We start from the raw sequence: 24111 nt of genomic DNA, 5'->3' as shown, positions 1-24111 counted from the left end.
TATAATTTACTGGTTATACCAGTTTCTTCGGCATCATCTGAACGCGAATTTTCCATTGCCGGATGGCACTGTCTAGGACACAAAAATAGGACGGCGGAAGAAGTTTTGGCCGCAAAAGTCTTCCTCACTTGCAATAAGGATTTATTGAGGCCTTTACTTTTTTAGTTGGAACTTGTTTTTTTTTCTTTTGTCTGTGCGTTTATTTAATCCGCAGTTTCTGTTTTTTTTAGTTGATCATTGCTTCATTGTGACATTGTTCAACGCCAGCAGCAATTTAAATATAAGTAATCAAGACCGTGACTGATTTCAGTGATTTGATAGTGCAATTTTTTTATTAAATAACGGTAAAAATAACGTCGAATTTTCGTTAACGGAGACATTTTTAACGGCGTTAATTAACGGCGTTAACGAACGTGAAAAAATGAGACATCGTTAACTTAACGGATAACGCTAACGTTTAGAAAAAGCACTAACGAAACATCACTACTGGCTACTAGCTTGCTGCCCTTTTGCCATGATACCACAACCTAAAAGCAATCGAAAATTTAAGGAATCTTTACAGCTTACATGATAACCAAAGCTAGAATACATATTAATTATTATTTTATGAATAAATATTAATATATATTATATTATATTACTATGGATACGATAGTAAGATCACCAATTCACCATGATTAATGATTATTGTATTATTAATATATCACGGCCGTTAGCGAGTTATTCAACGTTATATGCTATTTTATTTTTTTAAATGAAACAAAAATCACGAACAACAGCCCTTTTTGAAGATCCCCCCTTTTTGCCAGATTTGAATTTGAAGCAAGTAGTGTGCAGTGTGAGCAGTAGATGGCTACGCTGTGGATAGCGGGTCGGAAAAACCATCTGTCGGCTGACGTTAATATTTTTTGGGAAAACCGGGACGCCCAATTGGAGGCTCACAAGACTTTAAGCCTCGCCATATTGAACAGCCTGAGGGAAAGGGGAAAAGTCTGTATTCACTATTCAGTCCTCTTCATGTTGCGCAGATAGTAACTTTTGACGCCCTACCCGTTTTTGTAATCTTGTCAAAACGATTGGTTTGTTGTCGTTGACTCTTGACGCAGTTTCCTAATGGCGGAAACAAAGATTATTTACCACATTGACGAAGAAGAAACTCCCTATCTTGTTAAACTTACAATATCTCCCGATCAAGTTACCCTAGCCGATTTCAAGAATGTTCTCAATCGTCCAAATTACAAATTTTTCTTCAAATCAATGGACGACGATTTCGGGTAAAACCAGTTTTTCTCGTTTTTTTTTTGTTGTTGTCAAGTGGCAATAACGTGTTACATGATAATTGTCCATGTAGTTATTTTTTTATGCAAGTGTAAGCATTGTTTTCTCTTTATTGTTTATGTTTCTAGTGTTGTCAAGGAAGAAATTGTTGATGACGATGCTCACCTTCCATGTTTCAATGGAAGAGTCATATCATGGGTAAACGTAACAAGTTAAATTATATTGATGAATATTTTAAGATGTCTTAATGTTTCTTTCACTTTGTAGCTAGTATCAGCTGAAAGTAGCATTTCAGACTCTGTATCTCAATGTGCTGAGAGTACTGCCACTACTGATGGGAGACCACCGTCTTTCCAGTGAGTTTTTTCTTTACAAATTTTCACTGCTTGTAAAGTTTGGTAATTAACTCGTCATTTGATTTTAGCCCTGGCCATAACAGAAGTATGGCTGAGGAATACACAACAGCTACTGAGACAGAATCGGTCATTAGTTCAAGACACAGTGGTAAACTTTATTTCCTTATGCTGTATTTTTATGTTTATGTGTTTACCTTTGTCCTGTTGCATCTCATTTTTCGTTATCTTCTGCAATTCTTTTGTTCTTTATGTTTTGCCATGAAGAGAGGCACATATTGCCCCGCTCTGGCCGTGTGCATCGTGAAACTTATGAAAAATATGATCGCTTTGATGGTGAGTTTGTTAGCATGGCTTTTTTTGTAGATTGTTGCTTCACTAAATTTTCATGTAGAATGTCTTATCTTACTATATATTCGATTAACATCCGATTGTCTCTTTAGTTCAAGCTCCTCGAAATGGCCACAACGCTATGAGACACAGAGCTGGACACGAATATGAATCCTCTTCTATGATCAGCTCGGATTTAGAGTCGACCAGCTTCGTTGACTCTGAAGAAGATGCATCTTCACGTATCACAACGACCACGGGTATTAAGCAAAGTTATAATAACTCTGGATTTATTGAAAATTTTGCATATTTTGAAATTTGCAGATCACACTAGTGTGTCTCGCCAAGGTCGCAATCGGAGACGTAATCGTCGCCGTCCCCGCCTCCCTCCTCTTTCATCTCGAGCTTCATCATTCTCCAGTATCACGGATTCCACTATGTCACTCAACATAATCACTGTCACCCTCAACATGGACACAGTCAACTTTTTAGGAATTTCCATCGTCGGCCAGAGTCATCAAGGTGGTGATGGTGGAATTTACGTAGGATCCATAATGAAAGGGTATAAACACAGATGAACCTGACATATTTCTTGTGGTAATTTCAAATGAAAATCATTGCTATTATTTAGTGGGGCTGTCGCTTTGGATGGTCGAATCGAGCCTGGTGACATGATCCTTCAAGTCAATGATATTAACTTTGAAAATATGTCAAATGACGATGCCGTTCGCGTTTTACGAGAAGTTGTCCAGAAACCTGGGTAAGCATAACTGTTTTTTTTGTTTTCCAACTTAACATTTAGTACATTGTGTTTTTTATTTGCATGTGTCAGCCCAATCAAACTTGTAGTCGCCAAGTGTTGGGATCCTAATCCAAAAGGATATTTCACTATACCCCGTACGGAACCTGTTCGCCCTATTGATCCCGGTGCGTGGGTTGCTCACACGGAAGCAGCAAGAGGTGATTGTCGTATTTTAAATCATAAATTGGCATCCAACAACAAATCTAACGTCATATTAGGTGGAACGCAGTACCCGAATCGTCCGCCATCTGTGGCGACGATGTCGTCAACCACCACAACAATGATGTCGAGTATGCCAGAAACCGAACGTAAGTTGTCACGTAGAAAATGTACCGAAAGAACTTTTGACTAAGTACTACTTGTCACAGGTCCAGTTGAAGAAGCCCAACCGCTTTCAGTGCGCTCAGACATGCTCGCAATTGTGCGAGCGATGGCGCGCCCAGATTCCGGACTTGAAGTTAGAGATCGCCTTTGGTTAAAAATTGTAATTCCAAGTGCGTTTATTGGATCAGAAGTGGTCGACTGGCTTCACAATCGCGTGCAAGGACTAGAAGAGCGGCGTGATGCCCGCAAGTTGGCTTCCCAGCTTCTGCGAAACGGTTACATCAGACATACAGTAAACAAGTACACATTCTCTGAACAATGTTACTACGTGTTCGGAGACCTGTGTTTGGGTGAGTTGACATTTGAGACTTATCGGGTTATAGAATATTTTGTTTGATGAAAGGGTTTTATCTTGTAGGTGTTTCGGCTCTTCGCCTGACTGATGACACGACATCGGAAGCCGATAGAGACACGCTCGCACCGTTGCCGTTGCCGACTCCTTGGGGTAGTGGGCCTGGTGCTACAGGAGCCGGTGGGGCTACCCCTCACATACCTTATTATCCAACCGGTTATGCGCCCATGCCTTACAGCTACAGCAGTGATCCCCTCGGATCGGCGCCTGTACAAAGTACTACATTTACGTATGGAAGAGAAGGCAGCGTTCACAGTGGTTCAGGTAACCCTCCAAATTCGATTAATTGAATCCTTACAAACTGTATTGTGAAAGTCGAACTTCAAATATGTTGACGTTGTAATAACAAACAGGGAGCAGTGGATCCGACGTACGCAGTGGACTGATGGGTGGAGACAGAAGTCAACCACCTTCTCTGCTAGGCGCAGTAAATCCCGTCGGACCAGGAATCCATGGGTCATCCAGCAGCAGCGGTTCTAGTACGGGTAATACAGTCTCTTTAAGACAGCAAAGACGATGATACCTACAAATGGCATGTGTGTATTTGAATGCAATCAAGAGTTTTGTATTTAAAGGAATAATAAAGAGCAGCTTCGTTTTATTTTATTTTATTTTTTTGTTCTCTCTTTTTTTGCTCTTTTTTTTACGATTTGCGCCTAGGAAGCAGCGACGGGGATTCTCAGATAGCAGTGAACGTTCGGTCGAACGGTGGGCAAGGCGGGGCCGACCGGCCTTTGAATCAAGTTCCGGATGACATGTCTGGATCGAGACAGTCTTTTCGAATGGCCATGACAAATCCATGCCAGATGAACGAGTACTTTGTCGACGTAATGTGATTGATCATTTTCTAGGTGTTAGCCGTTGCTTTTGGGGAAGCGTAAGATAAACTCTTCTTTCCTCACTCTTTTCCATCTGATTTTCAAAGCTTAAAAACAACGTTTAATCGTCGAGTCGTAATAAATCGTGCCCTTCCCTCTGATAGCTATTCTGTACGGCCAAGACTTTTCATATTATGCGGGCGGTTTAGTGTTTTCTTCTTGTATTTACATTTTTAAATAATTGCTGCTTGTGAACGAATTCTTTTCCTTCCCAAACTTCTTTCATTAACTTTTTACAAGTTGACTCTTGTTCTGGTTGTTTTTACGTCATCTTATTTCTTCTGCCGTAGATCATTTATTTTACCTTTTAAAATTGTGAGAGAAAAAAAAAAGAATCATCTTGGTCCGGCAGCTCAAACCAGCTAGTGACGTGGTGCAATAACTCCATAAAAAATTCGTATATCAATCCAGTTTTCTTTCCTAACATTTTTCATGGTATTCATCACAAATTCATAAAAAGAAACTCCTGAAAGAATGCGTGTACCACTGTTTTGTCGAAATTACAACCTTTATTTCAACAACAGACAGACCAAGATTTAATTGTTTTTTGTTTCTTACATACCACTCATACTTAAGGACTCTTTGAATATGTTCTATTCACTCTTCTTTTTCGTTTCCTCATTCGTGCGGTAGTGAAGGAACAGGATGCTGAATAGGAAAACACCTCCCATCATGCTGAATGCACTGGCGTAGTAAGGGAAGGCGCTGACAATGAATCGTTCGTACTGGGTGTGTTCCAGGGGTCGAACCGACACCTAGTCAAGGATTGAAAATTTGAAGTCACCTTTCACATTACTATTAGAGCATTAGGGGCAATACCTGAGTGGCACTGTTTAGGAAAGTGTAGCCGACTCTCGTGTAGTCAACTTTGAGCTGATAAACTCCGTAAACATCAGGAATTTTGAATTCTGTGCGGAAAACTCCATCAGTACCACTCTGCAATACAGTGCGGACGAAAGGATCAATTCGAACGAATTCCAACTGAATATCCTTTGCGTCGAACGGAACCCATTTATCCTTGGCGAGTTTCTCGATTTCAATTTCGTAAACCTATTCTCGCGCAACAGTCAAATTTTTAGTTCACTGTAAAATGACGAGAAAGAACTGATGATATGTTTACCATGTTTTCCATAATGGTGTAATACTGAGGAGCATCTTTCTCACCAGCTTTGTGATGGGACACTTTCCCAACCCGGAGTACACCTTCCTCCTTGAACACCCACTTGGTTAACGAATCGCTCAGCTCTTGATTGCCAGATTTGGGATATTTCTGACCACCCTGTTGATCAAATTAAGAGCTTAAAAGTTACAAAATCATAAATCATGTTATAGTACTTGACAACTTACTAAGGCTTTTTGGACGGGCGATGAGAAGAATTCATCAGAGAAGAAATCCAACGAACCAGAAACTACGACACGGGCATTATTTCTTGCTTGCAAGGCTGCAATCAAAACTGTGTTTTTGCCAACAGCATGGGGATACTGTAAAGAAAGAAAATTGCTTAAGAGATGTTTAATGTACAATAAAGAATAAAGAAATTACTTCTTCAATGTGGGAATCAGGTTTGTAGGAATAAGCGGTACTGGAAGCTGTCAGTACTTCAAGGACCAGAGGATTTTCCTTGTCAGCAATGAGACCAGTTCCTCTGAACAGGAATGGAGAAGTTTTCTTGGCTCCCACAATCATTGGAGCATCAATAAGGTTTGCATTGTCAGCAACAATAAGTGTATGCTAAAAAACAAATTTAGTTTATAACATGTTTGTAAAACAAAAATTCCTTTAATCATTACTTTTCCCTGATCAAGCACATCATAGTTCAGATGATCAATGACAGCTGCACCTTCTTCATCGACTTCAAATCCACACTCTGCTGTGATTTCCCTCAAGACATCCCCAGAATTGATACTTCCAGCAATCAAAATATTACCTAGGTGAAGTAAATTTATTAGATTTTGAAAAGACTTGATAATTCTAATTTAAATTACCTCCATCATCTACAAATTTGGTAATGGCTTCTACGCTTAGAGATCCACCAAACTCCTCAACAGATGGGGAGAAAATAATAAGGTTTTTATAAAGGTACTGTCCATATTTTGCCAACACTAAGTTGGAATCATCGACAGGTTTGAAAACGAGTGAATATCCACGATCTGTAATAAATCAAAGAGAAAACAAGTGTCTGTCAAAATACTGTTTCACGCCGGCAGTGCCGGTATTTTTGGGAAGATAGAAAACTAACCTGTCAACGATTTGAAAAATACCGAATGGGTTTCTCGGATAGCCAAATTGTCCAACAGTACTAACGTTTCTTTGTCAGCATTAATATAAGAGGCCAATAACAGTACAATAAATGAATATATCAATGCCATTTTCTTTTCTAATCTTTGTATACCACCACGATAGCTTAGGATAGCCACGAAGCAGAACTATAGGCAAAACTCAACAACCAATCAGAAAGAAGATCGTTGACAGCCACGGCAAACACGGCAGAATATTAAACCGCGTTGCCACATCTTGTGTTTCTACCTTTTTTTCCAAATTTTTAAATACAAAACTCAGAATTATCGAAGGAAATGCCTAATAAAGCTTTATTAAATTGCGCCTAATTCTTTTCAAAATATCTGAGTGAAATGCAGATAAGACCGGCAAAGCTAATTTAAAAATGAAAAAATGTTTTTCATTAATTGAGCAAGTGGCAAACTCGCAGTAAAAAGCGCCATGCTGTCAAGCTTACAGACTACACATTCACATAATAAGACCGACTATCTGTTTTTTTACTTGTTTTGACAGCTGTTTACTCTTTCAGTGGGCTTATATTGCCGATAAAAAACCACCATGAAGAGTTCCATAAGTTTGATCATCCTATTTTCGGTTTTTTCAGTTTGTTTTGCTTGGGATCAAAGTGAATTAGAAATTTTTGACCTTGTTGAAGAAATAAACCAAAATTTTTATGATCTTCTTGGTGTGCCACAGGTAGGTCAGACTCCAACCGAGTGCTCTAGATATAATAATTCAAAGTGGATATGCCATCATGCTAAGAGTTGTTGAAATTACAAAATGTTCTTTATTTTTGCTCAAAATTAACAAGATGAGAGTAATCAAAGATTCCGTAAGAATCAAGTCATGGATTTATCACATATTGTATTCCCTAAATCTGAGCACACTCTAATTTTTAATTCCTTTAAACATTACAATTTAGAACTGCAGCCAATCTGACATCAGGAAAGCCTACAGAAGACTATCTCTCCAGCTGCATCCCGATAAAAATGATGCCCCTGGTAACACCTTAATTTCTCATTTTAGTTTTTAAATCACTCATTTTAAGTAATACTCTTTATTTTATAAAAACAGATGCAGAGGTGAAATTTCGTCAGCTAGTAGGAGTCTACGAAATATTGCGAGATGGTGTCAAGCGAACCCGTTACGATCAGGTGCTTGTCGAAGGCCTGCCAAATTGGAGAAACCCACTTTACTACTACCGTCGCGTTCGGAAAATGGGGATGATGGAGTTATCCATCTGGTTGTTTGTTCTGTTCTCCATTGGACAGTATGGAGTTGCTTGGGGTGCATACATTGAAAAAAAGCTGACTCTGAACGAATTCAAAGAGAATCAAATGAAGAAATTACAAAAGGAGATCAAGAAAAAGAAACTGAAGACGAATGAGGTCGAAATAGAGGAAAAATTGGACAAACTATACGTCATCCCAAAGCCCAGTTACAAAAATACCCTCCCGTTCCAGATATTTAACATGATCATATCACTGCCCGCTGCTATCCGTTGGTTAGTCAAGTACAAAGAGGAAAAAAGAAAAGAAGCTGAAGCTAAGAAAGAACAAGAAAGATTGGACGCTGAAGAAGAAGAGCTCATGAAAGAGGAAATGGAAAGAGAAAAGGAAATGAAGAAATCTTACAGAAGAAAGCGAGCCGCCCCCCTGCCAAGTTATTCTGGAGCAGCCGAAGAACGTGTTTTGGAAGTCGCTGTCGATGCTTCATCTCAGGTACAACTACCAAAATAAAACCACTTTGGTTAGCATAATGTAAATTTCTAATTGATTTCTTCAGGGTGAAGAAAAACCTGTTGTTCCATTGAACACTGGCCCTTGGACTGATGAGGACTTGACAGAATTGGCCAAGTTGATGAAGAAATATCCAGTAGGAACGACTGAACGATGGGAAAAGATTGCAGAAGCACTGAATCGTTCAGTCACCGAAGTAACGCATTTTGCCAGAAAATTGAAAGATAACGCCTTCAGGTATTTTCGTACAAACGTATTTATTTATAGTCTGTCACAGACTTTTTTATTCTTCTATTCAGGCCACTTGAAGGTCAAGAAGGTGACGGAATTGCCAAGGAGGAAGAAAGAGTGGAGAAGAAAAAGGAAAAGACCAGAGGAGGGAAAAATAACATTTTGTTGGCAGAACCTACACAGGCAAACTATGGGATTGAAGGAGTGGAAGAACAAACTCCTGGTAGTTGTGGCTGGACACAAAAGCAACAAAAATCTCTTGAAACAGCCCTGGCTTGCTACACCAAAGGATGCTCCGAAAGGTGGGAACGTATTGCAAAGGCAGTGCCCGATAAAACAAAGGTAACTAAATAACTACTACATTCTTGTTTTTTTTTAGTATAACAATTCAAAAAACGTAAGCGTTGCTTTACAATGTCTTTTCAATTCAATCTCAATAGGAGGAGTGTATGATGCGAGTGAAATACCTATCAGATTTAGTCAAGAAGAAGAAGCAAATGGAAGAGGAAAAACTGCGAGCAGAACAAGAGCCGACACAATTAAACGAAAAGCAGGACTCGGAAACGATTCAGACGACATAGGCTTTATAACAAATATAATAACACTATTAATTATCGAAATGTTATATTGGTAGCCGTTTTTCATGCCTTGGCACTCGTTTTTATCACAAATAGCGAATGATGCTGATAGGACTAAAGCAGCAGCTTCTAGTTAAAGGAAATTGTTCCGCACACAGCGATAGTTATTCCGTCAGCGCAGGAGATTCTCGGTCGAGGGCAAATTGTGCAAGCTGAGATCTTGTTCCTTGGGACAACAGGAAACTCTCTCGGCATCGTCTAGTCTCGCATTTTCGTTCGTGATAGCGAATTCGCAAATGGGGTTCTACAGCTCGTAGAATGTGCAGCTGACGCATCCGAGTGAACATGGCTAAAATCGATTCATGGGGTGAACTAAACTCTCCTTGAAGGTCACGATCAGATTTCACCAGCGGTTGTTCCATCTCAAAAGTTTTCCGCGCTACAAAGGGAAATATTGTTATGTCTGCAACGGGAAGATATGAGAGCTGCCAACATTCTTACCGTTTAAGTAGTCTGCCATGTAGAAACTGATGTGTTGGGTCTCGTGAACGTCGTAAAAGCCTTGGTTCGTTGAAATGTTGAGTGCTTCAGTTTTCGATAAGCCAGGGAACGATACCTCAGGGTTGTACTCTGCGAATGGAATGGGGCTAAATAGCTGCCAGCCAGAGATGGTATTGATCCGTACGCGATTCAATACATCCGGGTAAATTTCAGTAAACGGATTGCATAAGAAGATGAGCGTCCCAGGTTCCACTTTGCTGCTAATCAGGTCAACTGCGATAAAGTCCATTCCCGACCGGTTCAAACTGGAAATCTTGGACGAGAGGATGCTGATCTTGGAGCCCTGTTTTTTGTATTGCGCATTGAGGGTCTGCGCAAGTGATTTGAAATTGCCAGCGTCTCGGTTGAGGAGCACCAAAGTCAGTTCTGATTTATCAGATTTAGCCATCATGTTTTTGGCAAAGGAAGAGATGAACCTTTCGGCGGGAGCGATTTCGTCGTCGTCCCTCAAAACGAGAACGATATGGACCACCGATGATTCGGTGACGTACGGCATTGGCACCGTATCCACGTGAGTAATAGGCCTACAACCTTCCATTCTAAACAAATCAATGATAAATGTCTTCCGTTTGACGTTACTAATGCATTTGAATGACAATACCTAACGGTAATTTTCCCTTTGACTGGATCTTTAAAAAGAAGATGCAATCGGTAGTCCATTCCTCGAGTAGGATCGAATCGCTTGTAACTGCTCACAACTCGCAAGTAGCTAAGTTCTGGACTCTCCTTCAAAACGCTTTTAACAGCTGCACTTATAACCTCCTACAGCAATAACAACAAATTTTAGTATCTACCAAAAGCAAATTGGTTAACGACAACATACTTGAATATCTTCCAAGTTTGGACCACTCAACGGTTTGACGACGCTGTTTTCCGTGTCAAAAAAGACATGAGTCTCGTTGAAATATTTCCAGTGTAAAACGCTAAAACGAGTGTCTTGTTTCGAAGGAGGAGAATATCCAATAGGCCATGTAACCGCCTCCAGTCCACCAGGAGCATCCGGTGCCAAGCGCAAAATCGAAGATTCAAGGTCCCGAATCGAGTTTTTAATATTTCGTAGAGCTACCTGAGAATAAAAATCAGGAAAAACACTTTGGCTTGAGGAACATTTGCTATGAAGATTGTTCTAACCTCGCAGGTTTGTTTGTTAAGCATGAAAAAGTATGAAGTCTCTCGTGCGTGAAAAAATGTCAACGCATTAGACAATGCCGGTTGAGATTCCCAGATTTTCTCCAGCTGCCGGACGTCACTAATATGGGCATCGAGATTAAATGTAGAAAAGGTTTGGCCCTGTTTAAAAAAAAAAGATTCGTTATCATAAAACAGGTGTACTTAAAGTAGAACCGTACTTGAACTTGTGATTGACATGTGAGATTCAAGGCTTTGAAAATGCAAAGTCCAATTTTTTCATCGTCCGAGTTAAATGCAAAATCTTCTGTGCAAGTCTCCAGCAGCGGAGATATCGCCAAAAGGACCGAGCTGCTTATAAGTATACCGCTATCTGATTATAGACATAAACATAAAAGAGAATTTAAACATTTGCAGTTGTGAGATTAAAAAATACATGGAATAATAACTCACCCAAAGAGCACACAGACGGATTAGACGTTGGATGTGTTCCAGGCAATCCCATATAAACATTTTCAGTAATACTAATGTGTTTTGTCAAGTTATCTAGCTTCCTTCCATCAACATAAGTAGTGTCTTTGATCAAGAAAAAGTAACTGTATCCAACAGCCAATTTGTCAGCTAAATATTTTAAAGTGTGAAGGGTAAGAAGACCTTGTTGGCTATCTTTAAATCCAACAATAGGAAGGGTTTTGACATCAAGTTTATCATTTCCAACAACTTCAACAAAGAAGGCTAAGCGGTTCACATGATGAGCTAAGGTTTCGTTAATTGCAAGTCCTAAAGTTGGGATTTGTTTGATTGAGCTCAAAACTGCAACAAAATTTTTCTCTTTGATTCCTAATTCTGTAGATAAATATCTGGGTCTGATTAGGGTCTGAGGCTCTTTTTTGGCAGAATGAGGCTTCCCAGCCAAGTTAATTCTAGGGTCATAATCGCTCAAGTCTTCAGTGTTTTCATCTTGTGCAATTTTGCTGTCATCTGTGAACAAGGACTCGACGCTGTGACTTTTATCAAAAATATCTCCAAAGAAAGCAGAACTCTTTTCCATGCAACCACTGTCGTTACCGGCATTGGTTACAATCAAACTAATAGAAATACCTACGCAAATGCCAATAAGTACAGGTGTAAATGGTCTGCAAGCAAGTAAGCGATCGACCATTCTCAATGACAACATTTAGAATACAATTACGAAAGATGAGATTTCTGATGTAGTGAACTAAACCAAAGTCGGTCACTGTAACTTTCACATCACTCAAAAACAAAAATTCTTACACGAAATATTGAGATTCTTGGCTTTAAAAACGGAATTCTTGTGTCAAATATCCCTACGTCAACAAAAGGAAATAACAATGAGAGTTTGCTGTTTAACCCCAAGATTTCCACTGACAGCACGGCGCCAAGCGGAAAAATCGCGAAGCTTTTACTCATGACGGCCTAACAAAACGTGAATTCGTGATTCTCGTTATCTCGTACTCGGAACTAAAAATAAAATACAATGAAATGCAATATAATACAATTCCATTTATTGCTTAAATTAATGGCCGCTTACTATAAGGTAATAATTTCGTCTTTAAAAAGCGTGCAGATTTCCTACACAGGTGGAAAAATCACAAAAATAACAGCCGTGAGTAACTCGTTACATGAGGAAAAGAAAACCTTTCTAAAAAGGCTTAAAGTTTTTTTTTTAACGTTAGATATACTGTATCTACATGTTTACTGGGTTTCTCTTAACAGAGAAATATGAAAATAGAAACCGTCTATGGGTTCAAGTTTCCGAGTAGCGGCGACCGGTGACCCCATATATTTTCTATTTGACGGAATATAATCTTGTATAGCACTTAGACCTGAAGCGCAAGCCTAAGACCAGCGCTGCTGATATATCATATTGCATTGGGGCCCATACAAAAGGACGCGCTGCTGTCAAAAAGAAAGTTGCGCACAGCAGTATTCACAACCATTCTTCAAAGGAGCTAGATAAAATATTTCAAACTGGCTAATCTCGATTATATTGTGAAACGTACGCGTCGTTATTATTTGTGATGCCCTTGGCGAACGGTTTCATTTTACCGCATTTACCTTGTTTATCGCAACAACAACCAAAACCGAGATAGAATCATTTTCCGGGTTGGTTGAATATGGAGACGGCTTCGCTTATAAAAACATCAAATTGTTTCTAGTTGTTTCTATAGCAAGAAATTGCGCAAGTTACACAAAAATTAATTATTCATTATTAGTAGAAGACACGTTTCATAATTCCAAGCTCGACTTATCTTTGCGGACTTTTTAATGTTCGTATATGTCTGAAATGGTGGTCATTAGTTGTTGGATAAGTTATAAGATAAATGCGGCTGGCAATATTTCATTTGGACTTGTCTGCATGCGAAGCAGGAACGGAATGAAGAAGCGGAATGTCAATGTGGCGTAACGACGAGCCTTTTTTCTATAATTTTTCGGCGAGGTTACGTCCGGAATGAAGGCACCAAGTCGCCCCTTTTTTTCTCTCTCCTCTTGCAAGAGCAATGAGCCGTCGATTGTCATCCCCCCTCCACTCTCTCTTGTCCGGGCTGTGTGTGTTTTTCTCTTTCTAGTCACACAGCTCTCCTCTTTTGCTCATGATCTATAATTAGTGCTTCGTGGTGCGTATAGAGAGAGAGAGAGTGTGTGTGCAAGTCCTCGGTACAAACGAAAAACGGTTTGGCTGCCGGCCCAGTCTCGTCGTCTCTAGCAAATAAGAGATTCTATGTAGCTAGCCACTCACGTCTCCATCATCACGACACTCTATTCGTGAACAACAACAGCACAAAAAATCTATATTAAAAAAAGGAACTTGCCCCAAATGTCTGCTAGCTGCACTTAACAAAAACCTGACTAAAAAGCACACTGATGGGTTCCGCAATCTTCGTCGCTCCCTGAAATAGAACGTGCATAAAACACGAATTCACGTATGGAATTTGAAAAGGACAAGATGGACATTCCTAGATTACCCAATCTCTAGACTAGGAATTATATTATTAGTTTTTTCTTTTTTCTTTTTGAGAAAAAAATGTCGTGAATGTGTTGCTTCCTAGACGATTGGAAATCGAACGAGTTTCACGCCTCCAGATGGCGTTGAGGGTCTTAATGTTCGTTCGTCTGCCACAAGCAATAACGTCCATACACAACAACCCGCTACCCAGTTATTTTTAGTTTTGAAGTCTTTCCCCAAAAAGAAATATATATAAAGAATGAAGATATATAACCTAGATGAAGACACGTTACTGGACGAAACCGAGGGCAGTACACACGCTGAAGGCATGGAGGTACAACTAAATCCCCAATGCCCCCGAATCACAAACTGTGCTGTTGTTATTTTTGATCGACTTGTGTAAATATTTATCTTGTTTCTTCAGGGTGCAGCGAAAACACCGGTCTCCTTGCTTCAGGAGCTGTACGTGAAGAAGGGCATCAACCCCAAGTATGATTTGATCCAAATCGAGGGGGCCATCCATGAGCCTACGTTCAAATATCGGGTTTCTGTTGGGGAACTAGTTGGTAAGTAGGAGCCAAAAAATTCCGCACATGCTGCTGACATTCAACCCGTCAACTGAATTCAATCTAGCCATGGGATCTGGGCAGTCCAAGAAAAAAGCCAAGCATGCTGCAGCTAAAGCGGTTTTGGACAAAATCTGGGGTGGTCATTGCTCTACATTGCTGGAAAATATTGGTGGTGGCACGTGAGCTTTTATTTCCCAGAGTCCATAATCCAAAACAGAATAAGCATTAAATGACGTAAATTTTCCCAACATTTTAGGTTGAGAACAGTAACTTCACCCTATGGTAACAAGACTACGATTAATGGAGCTTTCCTTGTGTAAAATGTTTTCCCATTGTGATTGCAGATGATGGTATTCCGGGCAATCCAGTAGGCAACCTACAAGAACTGTGCATATCTCACAGATGGGCGCCTCCGAGTTACGTGCTGGAAGGCGAAAATGGCCTGCCACACGAAAGGGAATTTGTCATCACTTGTGTCGTGGAGAACCACCAGGAAATTGGAGTGGGCAAGTCGAAGAAATTGGCAAAGAGACAAGCGGCCTATCGAATGCAGATGAAACTCAAAGATACGCCCATCGAGCTGCCCAACCAAGGCGGTCTCGAGGACGAGGATGAAGTAATGCCATTACGTTTTATTATTGCAGGTGAAATGTGTGTTGCAATCGAAGCTTTTGCCTTGTCCAACAGATTGCGCAAAGGGCTTCACTTAGGTGTGGCGGCTTAAAGGAAAACCAATCGAGCAAATCCTCTCACGGAATCAAAATAACGCAGTTCCACCGAAGCCTCAGAAAACTCGCCGGAGAAAAGATCGCAGCCTTACAAGTATGTAATAATACCGTGTTTCTTTTTCTTTAAAACAACCCCAGCTGAATTCCGTTTTGCTACTTTTTGTTACTGCTGCTTGCTCAGGAAGTGGCCTTGAAGGATCCTTGTTTAGATTACTTCCAATTGCTGCGCGAGATATCGGCGGAGCAAAAGTTTGACGCCACCTACGTGGACATTGAGGAAAAGACGCATTCGGGTCGATACCAGTGTCTTTTGACCATGTCGCTCACGCCAATCGCCGTCGTTTGCGGCAGCGGCTCGTCCTACGAAGAAGCTCAAAAAGAAGCCGCCTTCAGTGCCCTGCACTATCTCAAGCTGATGACGAAGAAGATGCCATCAGCACAAGTCCCGGCCAGCAGCAGCACCGATCCCGCCACCGACTCGGCCAATGAAGAAACGAATAGTAGTCGGTAGTAATAGCTTTGACGATGTGACCACCAATTTAGCATTTTGCTTTACACCTTAAAAGTATTTCCTCTCTCAGACTAGGTCATTTGTTTTAGTCCTTATTGACAATCTCAACATTTTCATGTGGCGGCATTTTCTTGAAATCAATCGTCAATTGCGTGCGTGTGTGTAATTGTAAAAAAATGCCCTCCCTCAAATGATATGCCAACCAACCCCCAACGAGACAGAAAAAGAAAATACACATTGTGATCGATTTTAATGGCTGCCGCTAGATGGCGTTGGCGTGTCTAGTTTTCCCTTTTTTTTCTTCTTCTTGCCGATTGGTCCGCTGCAGCAGCTCGGCGCTGCTGATTTAGTCTCGAGTTGGATTTGGTGTTGTCGTGACGCTCGACGCTCACAGTTGAGACCCAGCAGCAGTTTGGCGCCGTACAGTGTGTTGTGTGTCGAGAGAGAGAGAGAGACAAGTGGTGTGAGTGTTGTGTGTGTTGTGTGTGTGTTGGCTTGAGAGAGAAGGTCTCTAGCTGTGAGTGTGTTTGTGTGTGTCTTGATCGTATTGAATTGAATTGGCCGTGTGTGCAATCTAGATATATAATTAGCTGGCGAAAAGTGGCCTACATGTAAGAAAAGCATCGGCTGGCGCCACCCAGAGGTAAAAAGAGAAAGAAAAAGTCGTTGCTCGGTGTGTGTCAAGGGCCGTTGTGTGTGTGTGTGTGTGTGGGGGTGGGTATGGGTCGATAAGAGCCGAGGATCGACTCTGTTTTCTTCTTCTTCTTCCATTTTCTGCTGTTGGAATTGTGTGTGTGTAGAGAGAGAGAGAGAAATCTCGTGATGCCAAGTTTAATGGAAGATGATGACATCATCGAAAGAATGCTGACGTCAGCCCGTTTGGTTTTTTGGTTAGGTTTCGTCGAATGCTGAGCTGCTGCAGCCACTGCAGTCTGACTGGAGTGGGTAAAAATGCGCCCGGGATTGATCACATCGGCGTTTGATAGTTGAGACACAAGACGACGGTGGTGGCACAACCAGTTTTGGGCCTCCTTTTCTCGTCGTCGTCGTCGTCGTCATGATGGCCGAGCCCAGCAGCAGTCACAGCAAGCCGACGGTTCAGCAACAACAGCAGGTAATTTATTATCTCTTTTTTTAAACCGTTGATTTAATACTAAAGTAGAATTATTTATAAAAAAAAGAGAGATACACTTTTCTTCCAGTAGTAGTAAAGTTCACGCTCCGACGAGTTTGATCGTCACGGGCCACTCGTGTACATACAAAAGAGTGTCGAGTCTAGAGAATAGAGAAAGTTTTTTTACGTTGGGGGTTGGTTGGTTGGTTGCCGGCTCGATTCGCACCCACAAAAGAGAGAACCAACCCTACTACTACTACTACCCCTGGGCTTATTATTTATTCCCTACCGACTTCCGTATATTATAACCTCGATATTGTCACACTTTTCCTGGGAACAAGAAAAGTCGGGAAAGAGTTGAGCATTTCTTGTCTGTTTTGTCCGGATTCTTTACGCATTTTACACGGCCGAGCGAACACGACGACGACAACGACCAAGGGAAAACGAAAATTTTATAGGTCGAGGCGGCGGCTTTCTCTCGTATCTACTCTAGTGTAATAGTGTATAGTAGTTATATTTATTTCGGGCATGTCTAATTTCCACTCCACGTTACGTTATACGGGTACGCCCACCTGAATAGGATGGATGACACAAATATTCGGCCAGGGGGAAGGAGAGAAGCCATTGAAACGGAGAAATTTTTAAAAACAAAAAATCTGGAAAATCTTTTGATGTGATCAACTTTTAGCTGACGAATTAGTTTCAGAGAGGGAGGACCAATTATCTCTTAAGGGGAAAGAGAGGGGGAGAAAGAAGCTAATGAAGTGAAGCCCAGGTAAAAAAAAAAAGGCATAACAAACCCAGTGGTTATTTTATTATTTTCCAAGTTACACACGAAACTAAGAAAACCCAAGTCGAAAAAGAAGAAGAAGAAGGAAATAGCCCCACCAAAAAAATAAAAAGAAATAAGAAGTGGTGCCCTTTTATAGACTCTGGGGTCGGTTTATTTTCAACGATTCCCTAACGATTTAGACGAGAAAGAAAGAAAGAATCCCCCCTTCCTTTTTTCTCCCGGTGTAGTAGTAGTTGGTTTGTGTGTTGGGGGGGTTTAGTCCAGCTGCGGCCGGAATGCGCGGTCTAGTCTACACACAACATAGAGAGAGTAGAGAAAGAGACACATACAAGTCTGAGCTAATAAGAGCCTTGTTTCGGCGCCCAGCAAGTGGCAAACGCACAGCAAAGAAAGAAAAAAACTTGTCGGACATTCCGGCGTGTGTGTTGTTTTGGCGAAAAACAAGTCAAGGATTTTTGATTCTTATTTTCTAATTTCGATGGGACGAGTTTTTACAAATGAAAATAGAAAGAAGAAATAGAAGAAGAAAAGTCGGCCCGTCAAATTTATTTATACACTCGAGGAGATGCCCTTTTTGTCGCCAGACTCGCCCCTCTTGCCCCGGCCGTTAAGGCTATCTTTAGCCCCCTTTGGTCCAGCCACACACACACACACACCAAATGGAGAAAACACGCAGGCGCAACAGATAACCGACGACGGGACAAACAAAACGACATTTCGTTCCTTTTTAAAAAAGAACGACCGACTGTGTGTGAATTTGTTTTTTGAAATCTGTTTTCCTTGAGGAGAATTTCATTGTGGATTATTTATGATCATCAACTCCCTTCCCCCGTGTGTGTGTGTGTGTGTGCCGGGCCAAAAAAGAATAAAGGGGGCCCAGCATCACGAGTATTTGTTGGTTTTGGGTGTTCCCAGGAACAACATCAACAAATGGGAAGAAGAAGAAGCCGGTCGTATCTTTTGGTCGTCTATATTTACAAGGGGGGGGGAAGGCTGCTCATCATTTGAAACATTTTGTCTTGAAATTCTTTCTCTCCCGGTTGTGTCCGGTAGTTCGGACCAAACTGGAACGGCCCAACAACAACAACAAGACGGTTGGTCTCTCTCGTGTAATCCGGTTTGTCTGTTGGCTATCCAATTGCCCGACCGTTGGGCAACACAACACGCAGAGAGATATAAGGTTGGGGTTTTTTAAAAAAATTCGAAACACGGACCGTTAGGGAGACGGGCTTATCTGACTCTCTGATAATGTGTTGCACCTGTCCATATTGATGGACTGTGACCGTTTTTTTTCAATTTTTGTCAAATCTTGTTTAATATTTCTGTTTTTGTTTGTCGTGTCGTTTTGTTATGCAATCAGGTTGTTGCCAACGAATTGTCGTCGAGCAAGACATCAACTTTGCCCGTCCGTGACCGGCTCAACACGCCGGCGCCGACCCAACATCCACGGACGGATGCAATTTCCAATTCAGGTTGGTTCCATTTACTTTTTATTATTTTTCATATAGAAATTTAAACGATTCCAACATTTTTTTTTTCTGATTGAAAAAAGGAGATGGGCGCAATGTGCGCGGTCCGCGCTGCATCACGATCCAGCGTTCCAGCGCCGGATTCGGATTTACCTTGCGTCACTTTATCGTCTACCCGCCCGATTCCGTTTCCGTAAGTTTCTTTTCTTTCCCCACCCCACCGGTCCAAAAAGGAGAATGAGGAAAAGCAGCTCGAATTGCACGGGCCGGCACGGGCTGAGCTGCCACCCCTCTCGTCTCCTCCCTATGTGGGTTGAGCAGAGGAGAGTCTGTTTCTCTCTCTCTAAACAGACACACGGGAGTGGCTCCCGCCGGAGAGACGAAAGGGAAGAAAACGAGTAAAAAGGAAGAAGGAGGAATGCTGCTGCTGCTCATGTTACTCTTGTGAACCGCACAGGGGCCCTTGCGTCGTTAAACAGAAAAACGGGCGGCCAGACCGTGAAGGAAAAGGAAAAAAAAAAAACCAGTTGGCGTGTAAGCCCCGCTCTCCCTCCTCCTCCTCCCGTTTGCCCACCCCTTTTTTGACGTTTAGCAAACGAAGAAGAAGAAGAAGAAGTTGGTTCTTCTTCTTGTTGTTGTTGTTGGTTTCTTCTTCTTCTTCTTCTTCTCATTCGGTCGGAGACCTTTCAAGGCTGCGGAGGCTAGTCCCGATTTAGCCTCGGCTGATCGGATGACGCGCACGGGCCAAGTCCGGATTGGCGGCACGTCAAAGGGCCACTCGGAGCTATGGGCCAGCCGCAAGAGAGAGAGAGTCTACATGGAGAGATGCTCAGTTGCAGAGTGGGAGGATTGGAGGACTGGACTGAAGGAGGAGGTTATAAAAGAGCCTCTCAGCCACACATGTCACCCGATTTCGTCTTTTTCTTTTCTTTTCTTGTAACATTTTCCCGACTAGTCGGGTGGGATGAATCAGAAAGGAGCGGGCGGGCGGGAGTTCTATAAATGTGGGTGGCGGAATTGCACGGGGGGTCTACGTGACCGCAGTGTCGCACACGATGAAATCAAAAAACGAGTTTAAGGTCAATCATTTCCAGGCACAAGAAGAAGAAAAAAGCGAAACCAAAAATGAAATCAACTTTTTTTCGTGTGCGGTTGACTTGGTCGTCCGGTCTTTCGAGTGTGTGTGAAGGCCGGGAACAAGGCAAGAAAAAACAAACCACCAAAGTTGTTGTTGTTGTTGTGAAAGTCGAAAGACCAAAGAGAAGAAAAACGACGAAATTCCATCTGACCGCAGGCGGAATATTGGGAGCCCAGAGAGAGAGAGAGTTTAGTACACACACGATAGTGTCGACAGATTATGGTTTGTGCCTTTTGGTTTTCTCTGTGTGTGTGTGGGTAAATGGCGACAAGACTTTCTCCTTTGGGTCCTTGACCCGAATTGGATTCAACCGGCGTCCATCGATCATGTTGTTGTTGTTGTTGTTGCAAGTCTCTTCTTCTTCTCCTCTCCCGCAATCCAAACAAAGAGCCACTCGGACGACCGCAGTCGATCGTCTACACGACACGCCATTGGAGAGACTTGTTCGGGATTGTATGTGTGTGGGAGTGGGTTGCATTTGCAAGGACGGGATGTGTTGTCTTCCGGCACGAAATTGTTGGATGCATTCCCAGATTTTCTTCTTCTTCTTTGACTCTTTTTCTTTTGATTCCAACTCGGCCCTACAAGGAAATGGAAGAAGAAGAAGATAAGGAGCTGCTCCATCATTCATTTTTATGACGATTGCTGGCCCTGCCCGGCCTGGCTTGGCTTGGCCGGCTCGTTGTTGTTGTGGGCGACCGCTTTTTTACGACCGTTTCGTGATGATGAAATTCAAAAGACATTTTTTTCTTTTTTTTCTCCCACCTTGATGTCAAGTCGTGGACTCTGGGCGTTTGTCGTAACGAGCGCCCGCGGCTCCTATCCACTTTTCCCCCCTCCTTTTTTATTATTATGATTTCGATTCGGCTCTCTTTTTTTTTTATTCCAGCCGGCCGTCCATTGTTGCACAGCATTAATAGACGGGCGCCTTTTGATGACAAGACCCTTGGACTCCAAGTGGCCCATTTTGATTTTGATTTCAAAAGAAGAAGAAAATGTTTTAAAACAAATTCTGAGCTCAGATCTCCTTTTCAAAACATTTTCTCCTCTACCCACCCATCGCCCGTTTTTTTGATTATTTATTCATTTTGAAATGGCGTTTTGGAGATTGGATTAAGGCGCCCGTTTTTCTATAAATGCAAAGCGTCTGGCCCAGCTGCTTTCTCTCTCATTTTCTTCTTTTCCCTCCTGCCCGGTTTTCTCCTTTATTGGAACACACGCGCTAGCCCAACTGTTCCGTCATCATCACACGCACTCGAGGAAATGGGGACGCCCGTCCGTCCGTCCGTCTCTTTTCAATCGAAATTTGTTTTTCTTTTCCTTTCACTACTGGCATTGCGTCGAGTGTGTGTGTGTGTCGGCCTGGAATGTTGTATCATGTGATATCCATCTGTCACTCTTGTTGTTGTTGTTGTTGTTGTTGTTGTTGTTGCATCTCTGATCTTCTCCTTTTTCCCGTCCAGGATTGCCCCGAGGAATGGCAGCGAGGAATGTCGGCCGGCCTGCTCGACCCCATGATACCCATGGACACCATCTTCGTCAAGCACGTGAGAGAGAACGGACCCGCCGTCAAGGCTGGACTTTCCACTGGTAGGAAAGAAACAAATCGACGTCATTATTTGTTGCCCAGTTTAATCGGTTAACGTTTTCATTTGTTTCACCCCCCCGGCAGGTGACCAGGTGGTGAGTGTCAATGGCGAGTCGGTCATGTGCAAATCCTACGCCCAGGTGGTGCAAATGATACAGAAAAGTGGACCCAATCTCCAGCTGGTCGTGATGCCCAAAGAGCACGACGTCCTCCAGCAGGTTTGTTCCATCTCCACAATTCCCAGTTTGATCCATTTTCATTTCATTGTCCATTTTTAAAATTTCCCAGTGTTTCGCCGATACGGCCCACAATCCGTACACGAATGCCAGGCCAGTGATTCCAGCGGCGGGCAGTGCCGAAGACCAGACGGGCAAAATGACGATGATGATGGACCCCCTGAAGCCCAACAACATCATGTCGCACCTGCCGCGGCCAAAACCTTACCAACCCTTCCAGGTGCCTACCAACAAACAAACAATTCAACCCCCCACCATCCCATTTGTTTAATCCATTCATCGATTTTTTTTCTTTTTCTCTCCAACAACAACCAACGGGCAATAAAGGTGGAAACCAAAAAGCCGGTGACGCCACAACAACAGGCCGGCGCCCACGTTCAGAAAGCGACGCAGCAGCAACCGCTCGGTCGGGTCCTGTCGCCACTGGTGACGGCCGGAACGACGACCACTACCACCACGACGACGGCAGCCATCAGCCGCCCCACGGTGGCGGCGGCTAGCGACGATGCGGCCGTTGCGGCCCAGGCCCGTCTGGCCGCTGCCGCCGCTCTCGTGTCGAAAAGCGTCCGCAAATCGGCCGATTTCAATCCCAACGGAGGAGCCGCCGGCAGTCGCGGCAGTTTGGTCGGTGGCGGAGGAGGAGGCGACTACTACCCCGGAGCGACGACGGGATTCTCGTCGTCGTCCGTTTCGGCCGTCTCGGCCGTCCACTCGAAAAGAAGTTCCTACGCCGGAACGCCAACTTGCAAAACGGAATTCATTCACAGCATCAACGCTCCGGCCGCTTTCACCAGTCCTCCAGCGGCGGCCGGATCGGTCGGCGGCCACGCCCGTTACGCCGATCCGTCCAGTCTGCCTCATCAGCATCACCACCACCACCAGCAACAACAGCCACAGCAGCAGCACCACCAGTTCCATTACCCGGTGCATCCGATGGAAATGGTGGCGGCCATTCACGGCAGCGTGTCCAGCCTCCAGCAACAGCAGCAGAACCTGCGCGACTCTCCGCTCAATTCCAGCAAGGGCAGTCTGTACTCGGCCGCCTCCGAGTGCAACGAGCAGCAGTCGCACCAGCAGGCCCAGGTCATGACCCGCATCAAGAAGAGCTTTGAGCAAAAGGAGGAATTCCTCAAGAGGCCGGCCCTGCCCTATTGGGTCAACGTCCAGGAGGCCCAGCAGTCGCCGCCCGTCCCCAAAGAATTCTACGCCCAGCCACAGAAATTCGCCCGGCCCGTCTGGCCGCCCATCAGCGCCTCGCTGACGGCGTCGCTCGACTCGCTCTCCTCCTCGGACGTGACGACCACGCCCACCCAGCAACAACCTCCGCAACAACTTCAGCAGCAACAACAACATCACAAATCGACGGCTGTTACCAAGACTGAAGTGATCCACACGGGCATCACGTCGATGGAGCCCTGGTCCGTCTCCTTCACCTCCAAGAGAGCCACGCCCCCGGCCAGTCCGTCTCAGTCGCCGGGCGCCGTCGGCCTGGGATTGGTGCCCAACACGGTGCCCAAACCTTTTTACGGCTCGACCAACACCACGACGACGACGACAACAACGACGACGGTGACGGCCAGCAGCAACAGCACGGGCAGCCCGTCCGGCAACAAACAATTCGTGTCGACGTTGAGTCGGATCCAGGAGAACATTGCGGCTGAACCTCCGCCGGAGCCCAAACCCAGCCGGCAGTTGACGTTGATGCACGCCCCGCTGGCTTCGCCGGAAGAATTTTTCACGCCGTCACCCACCAAGGCCGGCCAGCATCCGCTGGCAGCCTCTTCGGTAGCAACAGCCAACCAGTCGTCGTCAGCGGCCGGTGCTTCTGCTGCTGCTGCTCCGGTCGTCGTCAAGCGAACCAAACCGTTTGAAAATGGCGCCGAAAAGGGCCTTCTGGCCCGGATCGCTCAGCGCGGCAAACAACAACAGGAAGCGGCCGCCGTCGCCGCCGCCGCTGTGGCCGCCGCAGCCGCCGCCTCCGCCGCTGCCGCCGAACGATACAGTACACACACACACCTATAAACTATAACATATACACATTGATCTCTCTCTCTCTCTGGATAAGAGAGAGAGATAGATATTTATATATACACACACGTGGCCCG

The 24111-nt window shown here is 43.6% G+C and overlaps 6 protein-coding genes across 26 annotated transcripts in view; 4 read left to right on the top strand and 2 right to left on the bottom strand.

Moving 5' to 3' along the window:
* The first annotated feature begins 895 nt into the window (after nucleotides 1-895).
* LOC124206979 (segment polarity protein dishevelled homolog DVL-3-like) lies at nucleotides 896-4902 on the top strand. 8 transcript variants are annotated; one of them, XM_046604208.1, is made up of 14 exons: nucleotides 896-1274; nucleotides 1407-1476; nucleotides 1546-1634; nucleotides 1703-1782; nucleotides 1899-1967; nucleotides 2075-2221; nucleotides 2286-2523; nucleotides 2593-2721; nucleotides 2794-2921; nucleotides 2982-3071; nucleotides 3132-3437; nucleotides 3506-3763; nucleotides 3853-3984; nucleotides 4160-4902. In XM_046604208.1, the coding sequence occupies exons 1-14, from the start codon at nucleotides 1114-1116 to the stop codon at nucleotides 4333-4335; spliced, it is 2073 nt and encodes a 690-aa protein (XP_046460164.1). In that variant the 5' UTR covers nucleotides 896-1113; the 3' UTR covers nucleotides 4336-4902. The 8 variants fall into 8 exon arrangements, with proteins under 8 accessions (XP_046460164.1, XP_046460180.1, XP_046460199.1 ...); XM_046604243.1 differs by having other exon boundaries at nucleotides 956-1274; nucleotides 4167-4902; XM_046604238.1 differs by having other exon boundaries at nucleotides 956-1274; nucleotides 4164-4902.
* Nucleotides 4867-6869, bottom strand: LOC124207032 (dolichyl-diphosphooligosaccharide--protein glycosyltransferase 48 kDa subunit-like). Of its 2 annotated transcripts, none has more exons than XM_046604288.1 (8): nucleotides 6618-6869; nucleotides 6364-6528; nucleotides 6169-6305; nucleotides 5921-6109; nucleotides 5725-5859; nucleotides 5498-5656; nucleotides 5197-5427; nucleotides 4867-5132 (listed from the first exon to the last, which is right to left on the bottom strand). In XM_046604288.1, the coding sequence occupies exons 1-8, from the start codon at nucleotides 6745-6747 to the stop codon at nucleotides 4971-4973; spliced, it is 1308 nt and encodes a 435-aa protein (XP_046460244.1). In that variant the 5' UTR covers nucleotides 6748-6869; the 3' UTR covers nucleotides 4867-4970. The 2 variants fall into 2 exon arrangements, with proteins under 2 accessions (XP_046460244.1, XP_046460235.1); XM_046604279.1 differs by having other exon boundaries at nucleotides 5498-5659; nucleotides 6618-6830.
* A 232-nt stretch (nucleotides 6870-7101) lies between these two features.
* Nucleotides 7102-9245, top strand: LOC124207023 (dnaJ homolog subfamily C member 1-like). The gene is made up of 6 exons (XM_046604269.1): nucleotides 7102-7351; nucleotides 7578-7656; nucleotides 7730-8376; nucleotides 8441-8631; nucleotides 8694-8967; nucleotides 9066-9245. Exons 1-6 carry the CDS (start codon nucleotides 7214-7216, stop codon nucleotides 9204-9206), a joined length of 1470 nt encoding a protein of 489 aa, XP_046460225.1. The 5' UTR covers nucleotides 7102-7213; the 3' UTR covers nucleotides 9207-9245.
* On the bottom strand, nucleotides 8633-13857 carry LOC124206968 (chondroitin sulfate glucuronyltransferase-like). The gene is made up of 7 exons (XM_046604201.1): nucleotides 11346-13857; nucleotides 11114-11265; nucleotides 10896-11054; nucleotides 10588-10830; nucleotides 10366-10526; nucleotides 9705-10303; nucleotides 8633-9642 (listed from the first exon to the last, which is right to left on the bottom strand). The coding sequence occupies exons 1-7, from the start codon at nucleotides 12067-12069 to the stop codon at nucleotides 9368-9370; spliced, it is 2313 nt and encodes a 770-aa protein (XP_046460157.1). The 5' UTR covers nucleotides 12070-13857; the 3' UTR covers nucleotides 8633-9367.
* A 191-nt stretch (nucleotides 13858-14048) lies between these two features.
* On the top strand, nucleotides 14049-15921 carry LOC124207046 (RISC-loading complex subunit tarbp2-like). The gene is made up of 7 exons (XM_046604299.1): nucleotides 14049-14194; nucleotides 14285-14426; nucleotides 14494-14608; nucleotides 14686-14711; nucleotides 14774-15045; nucleotides 15117-15251; nucleotides 15339-15921. The coding sequence occupies exons 1-7, from the start codon at nucleotides 14120-14122 to the stop codon at nucleotides 15666-15668; spliced, it is 1095 nt and encodes a 364-aa protein (XP_046460255.1). The 5' UTR covers nucleotides 14049-14119; the 3' UTR covers nucleotides 15669-15921.
* A 100-nt stretch (nucleotides 15922-16021) lies between these two features.
* Nucleotides 16022-24111, top strand: part of LOC124206825 (rho GTPase-activating protein 21-like) — a 16581-nt gene continuing 8491 nt past the window's right edge. For all 13 annotated transcript variants that reach the window (XR_006879700.1, XM_046604190.1, XM_046604188.1 and 10 more), the window contains exons 1-8: nucleotides 16022-16311; nucleotides 16564-16782; nucleotides 18936-19047; nucleotides 19128-19237; nucleotides 21646-21772; nucleotides 21855-21988; nucleotides 22059-22226; nucleotides 22334-24008. Coding sequence is in view for 12 of the 13 variants with exons in the window: in XM_046604190.1 (XP_046460146.1) it covers nucleotides 16726-16782; nucleotides 18936-19047; nucleotides 19128-19237; nucleotides 21646-21772; nucleotides 21855-21988; nucleotides 22059-22226; nucleotides 22334-24008 (2383 nt within the window). In the remaining variant the exon portion in view is untranslated. The remainder of the gene's footprint in view (nucleotides 16312-16563; nucleotides 16783-18935; nucleotides 19048-19127; nucleotides 19238-21645; nucleotides 21773-21854; nucleotides 21989-22058; nucleotides 22227-22333; nucleotides 24009-24111) is intronic.

This window comes from Daphnia pulex, chromosome 2 (assembly GCF_021134715.1).
Source record: "Daphnia pulex isolate KAP4 chromosome 2, ASM2113471v1".
In the NCBI taxonomy this organism is placed as follows: Eukaryota; Metazoa; Arthropoda; class Branchiopoda; order Diplostraca; family Daphniidae; genus Daphnia; species Daphnia pulex.
Note: the sequence above shows the minus strand (reverse complement) of the source record. Positions and strands in the feature narration are given on the sequence as shown.